The sequence below is a fragment of the Aulonocara sp. 'chitande type north' Nkhata Bay genome, linkage group LG14, assembly GCF_057382095.1.
Source record: "Aulonocara sp. 'chitande type north' Nkhata Bay isolate Kocher_YH1m ecotype deep benthic linkage group LG14, A_spYH_male_GT1.1, whole genome shotgun sequence".
NCBI classification, from domain to species: Eukaryota; Metazoa; Chordata; class Actinopteri; order Cichliformes; family Cichlidae; genus Aulonocara; species Aulonocara sp. 'chitande type north' Nkhata Bay.
Genome location: NC_141357.1, coordinates 18565486 through 18580980, shown reverse-complemented (window position 1 = coordinate 18580980; position 15495 = coordinate 18565486). Strand labels below are relative to the sequence as shown.

The 15495-nt window shown below is 38.7% G+C and overlaps 1 protein-coding gene across 3 annotated transcripts; it reads left to right on the top strand.

Moving 5' to 3' along the window:
- The first annotated feature begins 4833 nt into the window (after positions 1–4833).
- Positions 4834–13925, top strand: LOC147314437 (uncharacterized). Of its 3 annotated transcripts, none has more exons than XM_086261369.1 (8): positions 4834–4913; positions 7709–7737; positions 8402–8472; positions 9408–9701; positions 9927–10223; positions 11299–11409; positions 11519–11558; positions 11750–13923. In XM_086261369.1, the coding sequence occupies exons 1-8, from the start codon at positions 4908–4910 to the stop codon at positions 11796–11798; spliced, it is 897 nt and encodes a 298-aa protein (XP_086117495.1). In that variant the 5' UTR covers positions 4834–4907; the 3' UTR covers positions 11799–13923. The 3 variants fall into 3 exon arrangements, with proteins under 3 accessions (XP_086117495.1, XP_086117497.1, XP_086117494.1); XM_086261371.1 differs by lacking the exon at positions 4834–4913 and adding an exon at positions 5359–5536 and having other exon boundaries at positions 11519–11562; positions 11750–13925; XM_086261368.1 differs by lacking the exon at positions 4834–4913 and adding an exon at positions 5362–5536.
- The last annotated feature ends 1570 nt before the right edge of the window (positions 13926–15495 follow it).

Sequence of the window (15495 nt, the reverse complement as noted above, 5' to 3'; positions counted from 1 at the left end):
GCAAGCAGATTTAGATTTTCAAACTAAAAGATCTTATCAATCCGTGAAGCGAACTGAGCGAAACCGCGAGGGCAGAAAAAGTGTAGGTTTTATATTAGCATTAGGAAATGGTCAGGTAGCCTACTGTGAGCCAGTGTGAGTTGCTGAGGTAAGAAACATTAAATAAGCATGCTTCTGTGTAAGAATAATGTTGCAAAGGATTCAAAACAATAATGACCCGTTTGTTTATCTTATTTAGTAAAGAAAGTGGGACATTGTAGACGTTAGGTGTATGCTGCCCCCCCCCCCTCCACGTTTGCTGTGTGCTTTCATTTTCACACAATTTAATTTAAGAACAATGTAAGTAAGCTGTGTTAACTGAATCAGTATTGTTTTATCTAATGTGGTTAGCTTCTTCTTTAAGACAAAGATTCCCTGCCAGACATAAATTACTCATCCTAGACTGACCATTTTCGGTCTTGGATAAGGAACTCATACTTGTAAACATGGCAAAAACCACTTCACAAATAGGGATTCCCTTCTGTAAGTAGTTTCGTTTCTTTCACTGACTCTGCGTTGATTCATTTGGCACACACTGTGCTCATATCGCGTTGCGCATTTACATCATGAATGAAGATATTGTTATATATGAAAGTAAGTATGTTACAAAATTGCAAACTTATCTTTAATGCTGAGAAGCTAGTAACACTGACAATCAAATCTGTGGTCACACATTTCTCAAATCACTGTCTAAAGCAATCTTTTCCATTATACGAGTTCAAGTCAATTTTGTGTTCAGTCTTCAATCACTCAGTTACTAATACAGCACGTGCAAAGACCCTAAAGTGGGACTGATGAATCAGGGTGGCAAGAGAGGAACTGTGATACTATATGAGGATGTCAAGAATGACAAAGAAATATGTGAGTGTGGTACAGGACATATATGAGGACAGAGAGATAGTGGTGAGTGCCACAATATAAGTGACACATTGGTTTAAAGTGGGGATGGGACTACATCAAGGGCAGCTCTGAGCCCTTTCTTGTTTGTAGTAATGATGGACAGGTTGACATACACTACCAGTCAAAAGTTTGGACACACCTTCTAATTTAATGTTTTTTCTTTATTTTCATGGCTATTTACATTATAGATTCTCACTAAAGGCATCAAAACTATGAATGAATGAATACTGAATTTTGTAGTAAACCAAAAAAGTGTGAAATAACTCAAAACATGTTTTATATTTTAGATTCTTCAAAACCGCCACCCTTTGCTTTGAGTACTGGCATTCTCTCGATGAGCTTCATGAGGTAGTCACCTGAAATGGTTTTCCAACAGTTTTGAGGGAGTTCCCAGAGATGCTGAGCACTTGTTGACCCTTTTGCCTTCACTCTGTGGTCCATCTCATCCCAAACCATCTCGATCAGGTTTAGGTCAGGTGAATGTGGAGGTCAGACTATCTGGCGCAGCACTCCATCACTCTCCTTCTTGGTCAAATAGCCCTTACACAGCCTGGTGTGTTTGGGGTCATTGTCCTGTTGAAAAATAAATGATGGTCCAACTGAACACAAAGCGGATGGGATGGCATGTTACTGCAGGATGCTGTGTTAGCCATGCTGGTTCAGTGTTCCTCAATTTTGAATAAATCTCCAACAGTGCTACCAGCAAAGAACCCCCACACCTGCTCCTCCATGCTTCATGGTGGGAACCATGCATATAGAGATCATCTGTTCATCTTTTCTGCGTTGCACAAAGACATGGTGGATGGAACCAAAGATCTCAAATTTGGACTCATTAGATCACTTCTGCACAACACAAATGATGGTCCCAAGCCCATTAAGAAGGCAAGAAATTCCACAAATGAACCCTGACAAGGCCCACCTGTGAAGTGAAAACCATTTTAGATGACTACATCATGAAGCTCATTGAGAGAAGGGCAAGGGTTTGCAGTATCGTCAACAAAGCAAAGGGTGGTTACTGTCAAGAATCTAAAATATAAGACATTTTTAGAGTTATCTTTTTTTTCTTTGCTGCATAATTCCATATATCTTGCTTCATATATTATCTTCATTATCTGATATCATCAGTATGCATCTACAATGTAGAAAGTAGTAAAAATAAAGAAAAAAACATTAAATGAGAAGGTGTGTCCAAACATTTGATTAGTAGTGTATGAGGTCAGATGAGATCAAGCAGGGGTCTTTGTGAACTATGATGTTTGCAGATGACATTGTTATACGTAGTGAGAATAGGGAGCAGGTGGAAGAGAATCTGGAGAGGGGGAGGCATGTGCTGGAGAGAAGACAAATGAAAGTCAGTAGAAGCAAGGCTGATTACATGTATGTGAATGAGAGAGAGACAGGTGGAAAGGTGGATCAAAATAGCAAAAGTAGATGAGTTTAAATACCTGGGGTCAGCCATCCAGTGCACAAGACGGGTGAAAAAGTGAGTGCAGACAGGGTGTGGCTGGAGATGAGTGTCAGGGGTGATTTGTGACAGAAGGATAGCAGCAAGAGTGAAAGAGAAGGTTTACAAGAGGGCAGTGAGACCTGCTGTGACGTTTGGTTCGGAGAGGTGGCACTTACAAAAAGACAAGAGGCAGAGCTGAAGGTGGCAGAATTGAAATTGTTTTTCATTTTCATTGTGAATGAACTGAATGTACAGGATTAGAAATGAGTATATCAGTGGGACAGCTCGGGCTGAGCGGTCTGGTTAGAGAGGCAAGGCTGAGATGGTTTGGACAGGTGCAGAGGAGGGAAAGTCGATATATTGGATAAAGGATGCTGAATATTGAGCTGCCAGGCAGGAGAAGAAAAAAAGAATGCCACATAAAAGATTAATGGATTTAGTGATGGAGGTTGGTGTGACAGACGAGGATGCTAGAGATGGGGTGAGATGGAATTAGATGATCTGACTTGGACTGGTAGAAATGTGTAAATCGTGGTCATCATTTTTTTAGGCAGTATAAGCACATTTAAATGGCTTATACTGTTGCCATAAACATGCAGCTTTATGCAGGGACGCCTGTAAAATTATTTTAACAGAGATATTCAGCCTTTGCTTGGTGTGAGGGGAGTTTCACACATGGTACGAGCTGATTTGTTTAATGTCTTGTTTCAAATCTTAGAGCCTTTCCTCCCACATAGTGCTCATTGCCAGCACGTTTCTTTTTCACCAAGCAAGTAAGACAAAGTTTCAAGGTAGTATGTAGAAGATCTTGATATGAAAGTTGTAAGAAAAATGTATTTTGTATTTTATGTGCATTAAATAATATTCCTTTTCATTAAAGGTTTGTCATCTAAATGTTAAATGAAAAGCATAAGGATGTGTCATTTACAAACAATACTGCAGTTTCTTAAATTTTCCCTGGATACATTAAAAAATTCCCACATTATCTGATAAATCTTTTCCACATTGTTTCGTTATTAAATCCGAGTATATTTGCCAGGTGCTGTGGAGAATTCTTTTCTCTAAATGGGTGTGTCAGTGACCTCATGGCCTCGTGAGAAATTGCCGGCCCATCTTGGGTATTCCCCCTATTCCTCGCAGCTAGACACTCCCCCTTTTAACCGAGGCCACTCTAACCAACGTGTTTTGAAAAGGTCAATGCAAAGGAAAACAGAACTTTTACAAGAAACATCCCAAATAATTTCGTATGAACAAAATTTTTATTGAGCTAAAGGTCACTTGAAGGGAAATGCTTTGTGTGTAAATCTTTATCATTTACATGTTAAATTAAACAATAACCTTTCTAATACACTAGAAATGAGAAAATTGTCCACCTGGAAATGTCATATATGGGGAAATAATCAACTAATAATTGTGTCATCAGACACATTGTAATTATTTAACAAGAAAAACAAAAGAAGTTCTAGAAAAGTTGGCAAGAATTCAAAAAAACATAATGTCAATGTGAAACACTTTGTGGTTAGTCAAAGAGATGATATGAAAAATCAGAGGTGGGCGTGTACTGTACACTCACAGGTCACTGCCTGTAATAAAACGTCAAAAGCCACAGAGAAAGTCCATAACTTGGCCACACAGAAAGCCACAGTCTTTGTGTTTGTGTGCGTTAACCAGTTTTAGCGAACGTCAAGTACATAGGTTTCCAAGTACATAGTCACATAGGTGGCACAATGAAACATTCACTGTAGTCTGTCAAACAAAGTTACACATGTTAGCTAAGATTCAAAATGAAAATCATAATGAATAATGAATATCGCATGGTGTTTCATCTAAAGCCTTTTTTAAAAATGTGATTTTTGTTATTGTGTTACAACAATAAAACTGGGGTGCTTGCTTATGTCTGTGTTACTGTGCAACCTGAAAGAAAATATCCTTTTCCTACATTTGGTGAAATGTGACTGAAGCGCACTGATGTTCCTGGCATGTAGTGGAGCAGATAAAGTCGATGCCAGAACAATACCTTAAAAGGGCTAATAAACTAAGGTTAACTTTGCTCTTTAGTTTCTTTATTTCTCATTTATACAGTCTGTTACCAGGAGAACTATTTGGGATTTCTTCAGAAGAATTTCTGTCACATGTTCAGATGAGCCAGAAATTGATGCATAAGGAAGTGTTTTAGGCTGATTGTATTACCACATAAAAAAGCAGGCACGCACAGACACACACACACCCACACACACACAATCAAAATCTTCACAGCTGTGTAATTCTTTATAAGGCTTGTTGATTTTGCCAAGTGAAAGAGGCAACGATTTGATTTAGATTTTCTAGTTATCGTTAACTACATTTTCAAAACAGTCAGTGATCATGCCTTTAGCCTTTATGCTAGTAACAACTGCTATCAGTTCTTACTAGCATATGAAAAAGGAACTGAGATGTGGCTCCTCCCCCCGCCCCCTCAGCATACCAGACTACCAGACATACCAGATTTAGCGATTCATTTTAACACAGAGAGCACGGCGGCATGATGGTGAGTGTTTGCGTCATTTGAAGTTTGATAATGTCACATACTTAAACAGTGTTTGAATTGATTCGGGCTACCATCATCGTTCATGCTTATGCTAGATGATAATAATAATGTGAGTCACTCAATAATGTAAGCTGCTGTGTAAACAATCGAGGCTATGTGAAAGTGACAGAGAAGCGGAGTGTGCAGGCATGTGTGTCAGGGTCTCGGTGTTTACATTGCTTTATTCTAGCTTGCCTCAGGAGCAGTGAACAAATTAACAGTTCGGTTGTAGCTTGAGCTGAATCCTTATACAAGTTAAAACTTTAAGTGTTCAACTGAAACTAATACTGAGATCACGGATACAATGGCAAAAATAGGCTTTCTTCGAAAGGAGGGTGGCTTCTCCCTTAGAGATACGGTGAGGAGTTCAGCCGTCCGAGAGGGGCTCAAGGGTAGACCCAGGACAGAAACTCTCGGCTGGCCTGGGAACGCCCCGGTGTTCCCCCGGATAAACTGGAGGAGGTGGCTGGGGAAAGAGGGAGGTCTCGGCGTCCTCTTAGGGCTGCTGCCCCCGCGACCTGTCCCCCGGAAAAGTGAAAGATAGGTGGATAGCTGGATGGATGGAAAAGAACAAAAATGGCATGGTAAAGTGGAAACTGCATCAAGGACAGAAAAAATATACTGCTAATACAACTCTTTGTAACCAGCTGCACAGACAGCATGCTTATTGCAAAGCTAGCAAAGAACCGAGAAGGGTTTTATAGTTAAATGAATGCGGATAACCGGAAGAAAATGGATGGCTGTATAGAGGGATGAATGCTTCTCAGGAAATGTGTTTAAGCTCTGGAGTATAAATTGTGACGGTAATGGTAACGACTAGTATAGATGTGCTCTCAAAGAGAAAGCAGAGAAAAAAATCCTGAGCGTTTAACACAGATAAACAGATAGACATTCATATACATATATCGAAACTGTTATATGTAGATATTTTTTCAGCACGACTGAATGTCTGTGTGACTGTACAGCCTTTCTAGGAAAACGACTTTAGTATGAAACAGTGTGTCCACCATGCATGAACCCAAATAATTAAGAGAATGAGAAAGGAAAGAGAAAGTAACTTTTGTGTTTTGGCTGTCTCTGGGAAAAACAAAGGTCAAATGCAGAAAGTGTCAGCATTAGAAGACAAACAGAGGCACTCCACAGAATCCTTTACAGTCTGGCTTGTTGTTTAGTATCATTTAGATTAAAAAATCTAAAAAGAAGATGAGTCGTGAAACTCCATTTGGATGAATTCAGCTGATTGTGTGAACCAGGTGTGAGGTTTTTAATTTGTAAGACAAAAGGGGTTTAGAGGAGAGTATGTGTGTATGAGAATAGCTCAGCAGAATGAGTGTTCTCTCCAATCATTACGTCAGGGGAATTCCCATGTACTGCAAAGCCTTGCTGATTAATGCTGTTCAGTTTGCACAGCAGTGTAGTGATAAAGCAGAAGTTGCAAATACAATAATGAAAAAAGGAAAACAAAATACATTCACAGATTGATTTGCAACACAGAATCAGAAATTCTATTTTTAAATATACTTGTAAGTACTGTAATTTGCATTAGAGTTTGGAGGTGTGCCCTGTTGTTTTAACATCAAAGATCTGTAAATTATTTTATGTAACATTATATCAAACAAAATGCTATTCACAGCTTACTCTCACATGTCTCATTAGGGAAATGTAACCACCCTCCCCCAATGGCCACATCAGAGTTGGATAAAATTGTCACTTAATTTGAGTCCTTGATTTAAAAAAAAGAAATCCATCTGCATTAGTATCACTTCCACAGTTCATTTTGTATCAGTATTCCTGAAACCAAATACACCATGCAGTTACTTGACCTTTGGGATTTCCCTCTGTTTTTGTTTCAACTTATGACAGTCACTGCTGCTAAATGGCCACTCGTGAAGGGTAGGGGTGTTTCCACTGGTCAGCCTCTTTAAAACACCTTCACTTTAGATATTTACTGACAATGTGGAGAGAAGCATATGTGATTTTTTTTTTTTGTGTGCTTTATCCTACTACACCATATCCTACAACTGAAACAATCCCGATTTGATTTTCCAAGTGGGAATTTCCTGAGATTTCTGATCACTGCCAGCAAAGTCACATAAAAAAAGATCACTTCCTCATGAATAGTTTTAGAAACAATTTCAAGTGAAACTAGTTCATCAAAAACAAATAAAGTCTGTGCTTCTTGTTGGACGAAACAAACTGATCTATTTGTTTATTATATTTCATTTTTTATTTTTCCAAATTTATATAAGACAGGGGAGGATATGTAATAAGCTATGTGCTTATGTGGTTAGCATTTGGTTCCTATGATACCAAATGCGTAGTAAAAGAAAACTAGAATGTTGTTTTCTCCTAGCAGGTACAGGAATACACCCTTTTAGAACAAGCCCTCTCTTATACTGACTGGGACTTTCCTTTTGCTTCTTGTATACTGAAAACCATTTGGGCGTGTTCTTTCAGGATGAGACAGCCTGTTTTCCCCCAAAACATGACTGTAAAGAGCCAGTCAAATGTTTCAAATAAGATTCTAGTTCACTGAAAGGGTAGGATTGGGTGGGTTTCGGGACTGGGTGTTTGATATCGCCCTTGTGTAGCATTAATGATATTTTAAGACAAAACTATCATTCTCCTGACAAATGTAAATGGTGAGAAATCACTGCATGCAAGTTATTTTTGAGTGTTCAGGTGTACATGTGCCACTTGATAGCATCTCACACTACATTTCATTTCAGTGATTAACCAGTTTGTCTTTCTAACAGGCGTCCACCTGGAGCCGGTATCATTTCCTGTAAGTAATGCTCCGATTTTCTATTCATTCCTATCATGATTTCAGCACAAGGCAGCGTGTGGTTAGGGCACTTTTGATATTTTAACACCCAGTCACATGTTCCTGTTATTAACTGTTGCTCTGATACATATCCATGTGCCACTGTTGTGACTGGACTTGTAAGACTTACAGTAAGTAAGGCCCAAAAGGATTACTAGGAAGTAAATTTTGGAATGTAATTTTCTGGTGTTCTAATTTTAAAAGCAGTTTCCTCCTATATATCTCCTGTTACTTAAATATTATATTATTAATTATTTATATTAGCTAGTTATGGGCATCAGCGTAAGGTTAATGTGAAAGCTTATGGATCCAGACATGAGTTTGTAGCCTTCCCACTGATCTCATGTGTGCGCTTGTGTTGTTACTTGAACTGAAAAGAGAAGTGATCATTTTAGCTTCAAGAAGTTGGTGACAGAAGAGAGCAAATCTGGCCCAAGTTCATTATCTGTGTTTTACGATCATTGCTTGGCCACAGATGTTGTTTACTGAACTGTCTCAGTTATTTCCTGGTTGTTGTTACTGTCAGCTATCTCAGCCATCTTTAGGCACTGATGCAAAAAAAAGTGTGTGTGATTCTTTATCTCCACGTGCCACTTTAATGATTCACCATTTTCTGTGTTCCTAGAACTCAAAGGTTTTCCCTTGATCTGCTGCTATCTCTTGTTCTGACACTGACTTGGCCCTTCACTGTCACAGGTGAGCAGTTCTGCCAGCAGCACTCGTTCATTGTGGTTAAACATAGAAACCAGTTGTTTATTACATGAATAAGAATGTGTGATATGACAGTATTATGCTTGGTTGCACATCACTAGCTAAGGAAAGAAAGCAAAACGTGTGCTCCCCCAACTCAGATTTACATAACTTTAATTTTTTCTTAGTTTGATGGAGTGGTCTTATGAAGAAGTTAAACTTTTTAGGAGATTTCCTTTCTTTGTAAAAGGTGAATATGTAGATCAATGCTATTCGCACATCTTTGTAATGAATAGGAAGCTGCCATCCACATGACTGGACCAGCCATTACAGCAGCACCCTATGCTAACACAAGCTAAGCTAATGGGTTTTTGGGTTTAGCTTCAAATTTAGTGTATAAACACGAGTGTTGACTATTTCTTCTCATCTGACTCTCAGCAAGAAAGCAAGGAACCCCATTTTCCAAACTATTTTCTATGTCTTCCTTCAGAATATTATAGCTTTCCTGTCTTAGTCCCTTTAATGCCCCCTGTTCAGTTTCCAGCTACCAGTCCAGCCCAGAACTGCTGGAAAATGCAATTAGTAGAAAAATCTGAATATCTGGAAGCTAAAACCAGAGATGTTTTCTTACGAGTTGGTAGATAATCAGTCAAAAACACTCACACTTCAAAACAGGAAAAACAAAAAAGTTCTCTCCGTGTATTCTGCACAAAAAGGAAAGACAAAGGGGCTTATGAAGAAGTGAAATTAGCCTACCGCGTCATGCAGCGGAACTCTGCAGGAGCTTAAACAAAACCGCATGGAAACACATGTCTGCCCTAAAATAGAAACTGTTTGCATTCATTTCTCCCTTTAGATATTTTCTTTAATAAAAGATATATGCCCTAAAACTTCATCCCTGTTCCTTTTTTGTTTTTGTGTTTTTTGTTTTTTTTTAACAGGAGGTGCTGCTATTCTCAAAGGGGAGGTCGGTGGAAATGTGACTTTTCACTGCTCTGGTAAATCAGTAAAGAACATTGACTTACTTTACCTCCAAAGAGACGACGTCTTTGTTAATGGTTATTATGAATCTAAAAAAGTACCAGCAACGTGGAACAACACAAAGTTTGATCGCAACACTTCATCTGTGTTCATGGATAACCTAAAGGTCTCACACAGTGGGGAATACAAATGTCACATTCGGTACAAAGACGAGCAGCTTATTAATGAAGACTCAATAACCCTCAGTGTCACAGGTATTTATGTCTTCAATTCATCTCATGAAGTTCATTTTTATATGACTGTCAGTGTGAATAGACCTTTAAGATGAAGCGTTACAATAGTGTAAAGTATGTGCATGTAATATAAATATAAACAAAGAAAACAGCTGTTTTCTTTGTTTATATTCATATATACGCCAGTCCCTTTGTACATGTTGGAAACACCAGGCTGATATCACTTTCCTTGTGTCTTTCTTCTAGCAAAGTACAGCAGGCCTTTATTCAGTCCTCCAGTCTGCAGCGAGGAAACCCAGAATTGCCAGACAACGTGTACATCAAATAATGGATACCCAGAATCCAGCATGATAGTTCAGGCTATAGTTACCAGCACTAATGAGACCATCAGGCAGATATGGCAACATGTGAAGTCTGTCTCTTCCCCAAATCCAAGTACATTTCTGTATAACATTACCACCGCTGTGAGTTATAACTGCTCGAACGGGGAGATAAAGTTCAGCTGCTCCGTGGGTGACGTCACTTCGGATGAGTTCTCAGTCTGTGAGTAGCCTGTTCATCTTAGAAAAGACAATTATTTCTTTATCAAAGTAGTTCCCACAATTAGCTACTGGACAAGTTTTGGGAAGTTTGAAAGCCAGTGGAAATCTCTTGGCATATATCCCCTTTATTGTTTTATTTCATAGCAACATCCTCTTATTCTGTCAGCATTTGTGTGGCTGACACAGAACAGTTTAGGTTGAGTTTTTGTGATTTTTGAGATTTTTAAAACTTATGTGAGGCTACTAGATTACATTTTTCAGCAAGACGAATGAAAGTGACTGAATAGCAAAGCATTTCCTGCAGAATCAAACTCAAATTACTGCTGAGACTGACATGATAAAAATTACGTGCTGTATTTATTCTTAAACTGAGGTATTATGGAAATGTAAAATTTGTTTGAGCCTACTATATGTTTATTAATACAACAACAGAGTGGGTGCGTGGGGGAAGTTCCAGGTTTTTTAGAGCTTTGCAGTTTTACTATATGTCATGTTTTGACATATTAAATTATAATGATTGTTCCCTTTTCTTTTCTGATCAGTTGCTTGGTGGTTTTTAATTTACCTTCATGTTAAAATAGTGAAGCTGTGACACTGTGAATACATTGTGGTTGCTGGGTTGATAACATCACAATATCAGCACTGACAGCAGTAGTAGTGTAGTATTACTGCTGTGCCCAATGTAAAAAGAAAGATTAACGAGTCTTTTCTGCATATGCTAAGAGTGTGCTATAAACGTTTTCCTGAATCAAGAATCATACAGTTTAATCATACAGTGGGGTTTGTACTTATGTTAGTTCTGTGAAATGAATTCAGTTTAATTCAGATTTAAGGAAAACGATTCAGTTAAAACATTCGGCAGTTCATTTTCATGAAATAGTTTAAGTTGACCTTTAAGTTCCCCAGCATGGAAAAGAAAAGGCAGACATGCCTTGTTTTTAGTTCAGTTCACTTTTTTGTTTTAGTTCTTCAGGGTAATTAAATATAATAACTCTTTTTTTCTGTATTTCATAATACTTGTCATGTGGGGTTCTTTGTAATAATCTTGATTCTGATACATTTGTTCTCATTGATAGGTGCTCATCAGGATCAACGCAGCACTGATATAGTAATTATGACAGCCATTTGTATACTGGTGGTGGTGGTGGTCATGATTGCAGGTGTTTTGTGCTGGAGAAGACGGACAGGTGAGCACAGAAATTGCACACATGTGTAAAACTGCAGGGACATGAAAATAAGAGAATGAATAACTCAAAATGTGCAGAAACTCATGGCAGGCTCTGTGTTGTTTTTCAGGAGGCAGTATGAGGCTAGAGAGAGTAAATACAAATGAGGCGTAAGTAAGTGTTTAATTGTCTATAATAGTGTAGTCATAATACTTTGATTACACAGTAATCTGTGTAACTTTTCATAGAAATCAAAATTGTACTTTTGATTTCTGCTTGTAGATTAGAACAGATAGTGCTTTCGCTTTCCTTGTTTTTTCCTTCTGCCTAATTATTTCCTTCTGTGTTTTATTTAATCCAGGGTGGAAATATCACTTTGTGAAAAAAATGGAGAAAAAGAAGCTGCTTGAGGGGTGAACCAGTGAAGGACAACATTAAACCCACGTTCAAGGATCTAGAGGGACAGATATCGTCTCCTCTGTGTCAATTACACACTGTGATCAGCTGGTTCCACGCAAAATAGGAATAACCTCACCAGGCCTCGCCAAGAGTGAGTGACCCATCACCAGGAACTACATGCTATTAACATTTCACACTCAACACTTGTGACTTTTAGCGTTTGAGGAAGTATCATATCTTGTTCTTTTACTGGTGAAGCAAAGTGCGTCAGTAAAGTGAGAATGGCTGACTTCACTATGTAAAAGCAAAAAAACAGACTTTATCAGCGGTGTGCGGTTAGGTTGTTGTCGAATACTGGAAAACTGTGACAGAAATACCTCCTGACGCCGTGTGACGATAGACGAAAAACAAGAAGTTAGAAGAATTATACATATGTATGTTTGTATTTGTATACTATGTATATGTGTACTTTGTTGTTACACCAACCACTGCGGGAAGAACCTGGCACACTCGCGACAATGGTCACTTGTGGACTATGAGTCATTTAAAAAAAAGAAAATACTGTCATTGCTGCACTTTAAAATCCCCTCCTGTACATTTCTTCTGTAGCCAATTTTTAATGTTTTTTTCCCTAGATTTTTAAACAACAGTGTAAATACTATATATTTTTTTTATTTTAATAAACAAAAAAGAAAAGTTCAGTCATCTTAGTGTTGATTTTTTTTGTTTTTGTTTATTTTTTAATAGAATAGTACTACATTGGGGTCAGAAATAATAACTGACATGTACTGGAAAAAATGTGGATGAAGAAAAGCTGGAATTCAGAACATTTTGTGCAGATTAACTTGTAATTTTAAGCAAATTTTGTGTATTGTGCAGTAAGTTCCAGTATTTTCAGATTTCCTTGTAAGGTGCAATGTTCAATACAAGGGAAATGTGTTTTTTCTGTATTTTATTTAAATGGCCGTTAAACGTTCCCTAATGGGGGATATTGCGGTCTTCTCCACAATTCTGACGTTTTCTCAGGTGACTGTTCTCAGGTTATCACATGTAACCTTTTGTATGCTATTAAGCATAATATTTATTTCAGTCTAACTTTTACTTCCTTGAAGATATTTATCGGTAAAATGTTTGTGCTATTTACAGTTTTTGGTAAGAGGAGCCTGTCTGTTATTCCCCATTCCCTGGAATTACCAAAAATTCTCTAAAGGGTGTTTTCATTTCCTAAATTTGCTTGAAACACTCTTGTTCGGTGCCTAATTTATCTTTTCTTTTTGTTTTTAGAGTTTCAAATTCTGTCTGTGTCCCTTTTCAACCAATAAAAGTTATGTAATTTAACTGAAGTTGTGGGAAGAGTTACACTCGCACTTCACTACACCACACGCAGCTTTAAACCTCCAAGTTCACCTTCAGCTGCAATGTAGTCAAACTGCCACTAGATGTAGTACGAGCACCACAAAATTGAGCTGACTCTTGCTCACGTATATGATTGTTTTTTCAGGTTTATGTGTACAAGTGCATTTGGATGTTACTGAAATACCTCATGATCCCAAGCACACTTGTCTTAAGATAGCCTGTGAAACAAAGTTAACTTCCTTCTGCCTAAGAAGGAAACAGTGTTTAATGTGTAATTATATCAGTGTCTGCACTTTCCTTCCCAGTACAAGAAAGGTGTTGTAGAGTAGACTGGACATGCCATAAATAGGGTAATTCCCTCACTATTAAGTCTTTGAGAGAGGAGATGCAAGTGAATATGGTGTACACGTCACACTGAACTGTCTTTTTGTACATACACCAAGTTTGTACCTACAGCGCTGTGCAAAAGTTTTAGGCAGGTGCGGGAGGGAGAAAACGCTGCAAACAAAGAACACTTTCAGAAATATAAATGATTGTTTATTGGCCCCAAATTTATTCTGCAGCAGGACGACAACCCCAATCATACAGCCAAAGTCATTAAGAACTATCTTCAGCATGAAGAAGAACAGGAAGTAATGGAAGTGATCGTGTGCCCCCCACATCATCGAGTGTGTCTGGGATTACATGAAGAGACAGAAGGATGTGAGGAAGCCTACATCCACAGAAGATCAGTGGTTAGTTCTCCAAGATGCTTGAAACAACCACCAGCCGAGTTTCTTCAAAAACTGTGTGCAAGTGTACCTAGAAGAATGGATGCTGGTCATACCAAATACTGATTTAATTTAGATTTCACTTTGGTTCATTCACTTCATTTTGTTGATTGATGAAAATAAATGATTAATACTGCCGTTTTAAAAGCATTCTTTGTTTGCATCATTTTTTCTCACCTGCCTAAAACCTTTACACAGTACTATATACTTAGTGGCCATTTTATAAGTTACACCTTGCTAGTACCACATTGGACCCCCTTGAGCCCTCAGGAATTCCTTAATTTTTGATGGCAAAGTTTCAGCAAAGTGCTCCAAACATTCCTCTGAGATTTTTGGTCTGTTATGACATGGTAGCATCACACAGCTTCTGTAGCTTTATCAGATGCTATCTATGATGTGAATCTATCATCACACTGCCTGGAAGATGCTCTATTTGATTGTGATCTATTGACTATTGAAGTCATTTGAGTAGAGTGATCTCACTGTCATCTTAAAGAAACCAGTTTGAGATGATTCAGCTTTGTGAGTGCATTTTCTCCTGCTGGAGCAGACGTCAGGAGATGGGTACGCTGTGTTCGCACATATATACAGAAGGTCAGCAGTGATTCTCAGTTGGTACTAACAGGCCCAAAGTGTGCCAAGAAATTATCCTTCACAACATTACAGCACTTTGTTTGTACACGGCAGGATGGATCCATGCTTTCATTTTGTTTATAACAGTTTCAGACTCTGCCATCCAACGGTTGCAGCAGAAATTGAGACTCATCATACCAGCCAACATTTTTGACCAATCTTCTGTTGGCCAATTTTGCTGAGCCACAGTTTGTTGTTATCGGTTGATAAGAGTGGCATTTGGTGTGGTCTTCTGCTGCTACAGCACCAGGTGCTTTATTCCTTTTTTCACTGAATTTGTCCCACCTAAAGATACTACTGCCAGGAGGCTGGGGGGTAGTACTAGTGGCAGGCAGTATTTTTTACATTTTATTGCTCCCATTATCGTTCTCATTTCTCCAGAAGCAGATTTTCTCTCACTTTCTCTCATCATGAGTCACTGTGACAGGCTGTCAGTCCACGTCTCTGCCCTGTGTTTACATTGCGCAGCAGAGCAGCACCAGGCTCGTTGCACTTCAGGAATGTAACCCCAAGGTCCGTGCCTTCCTCCTCCTGTTTTCCATTTTCTCCCCACTAACTTTCCCAATTTTTTCCTTCCATTCCTTCATTTTTTATTCACTCTTTGCAAAGACTCAACTCTTCCCTTTCTCCAGTCTTTCCTCTTCTACTCCCATCCTCCCAGAAACATCCTTTCCTCTGCCATCTCACCCCCTCCCACTTGTCCCATTCTCTCCTACTACCACCTTTCTCTTCTCTTTCCTTTACCAACCCTTTCTCCTTTCTCTTCGCCAAGCCTCCACTCCCTTTCTCACCCATGTTTTTCTTTTCCCCTTTTTAAAATTCAGAGCATTGTCCCCGCTCACTCACACCCCCTTTCCCCTGTCATCATCCCCTCACCTCCCACTCCGCCCCATCTCTGTCCTCCCTCCTCTCATTCCTCTGCTGCCTAACCCAAACAAACCAGGGAGGA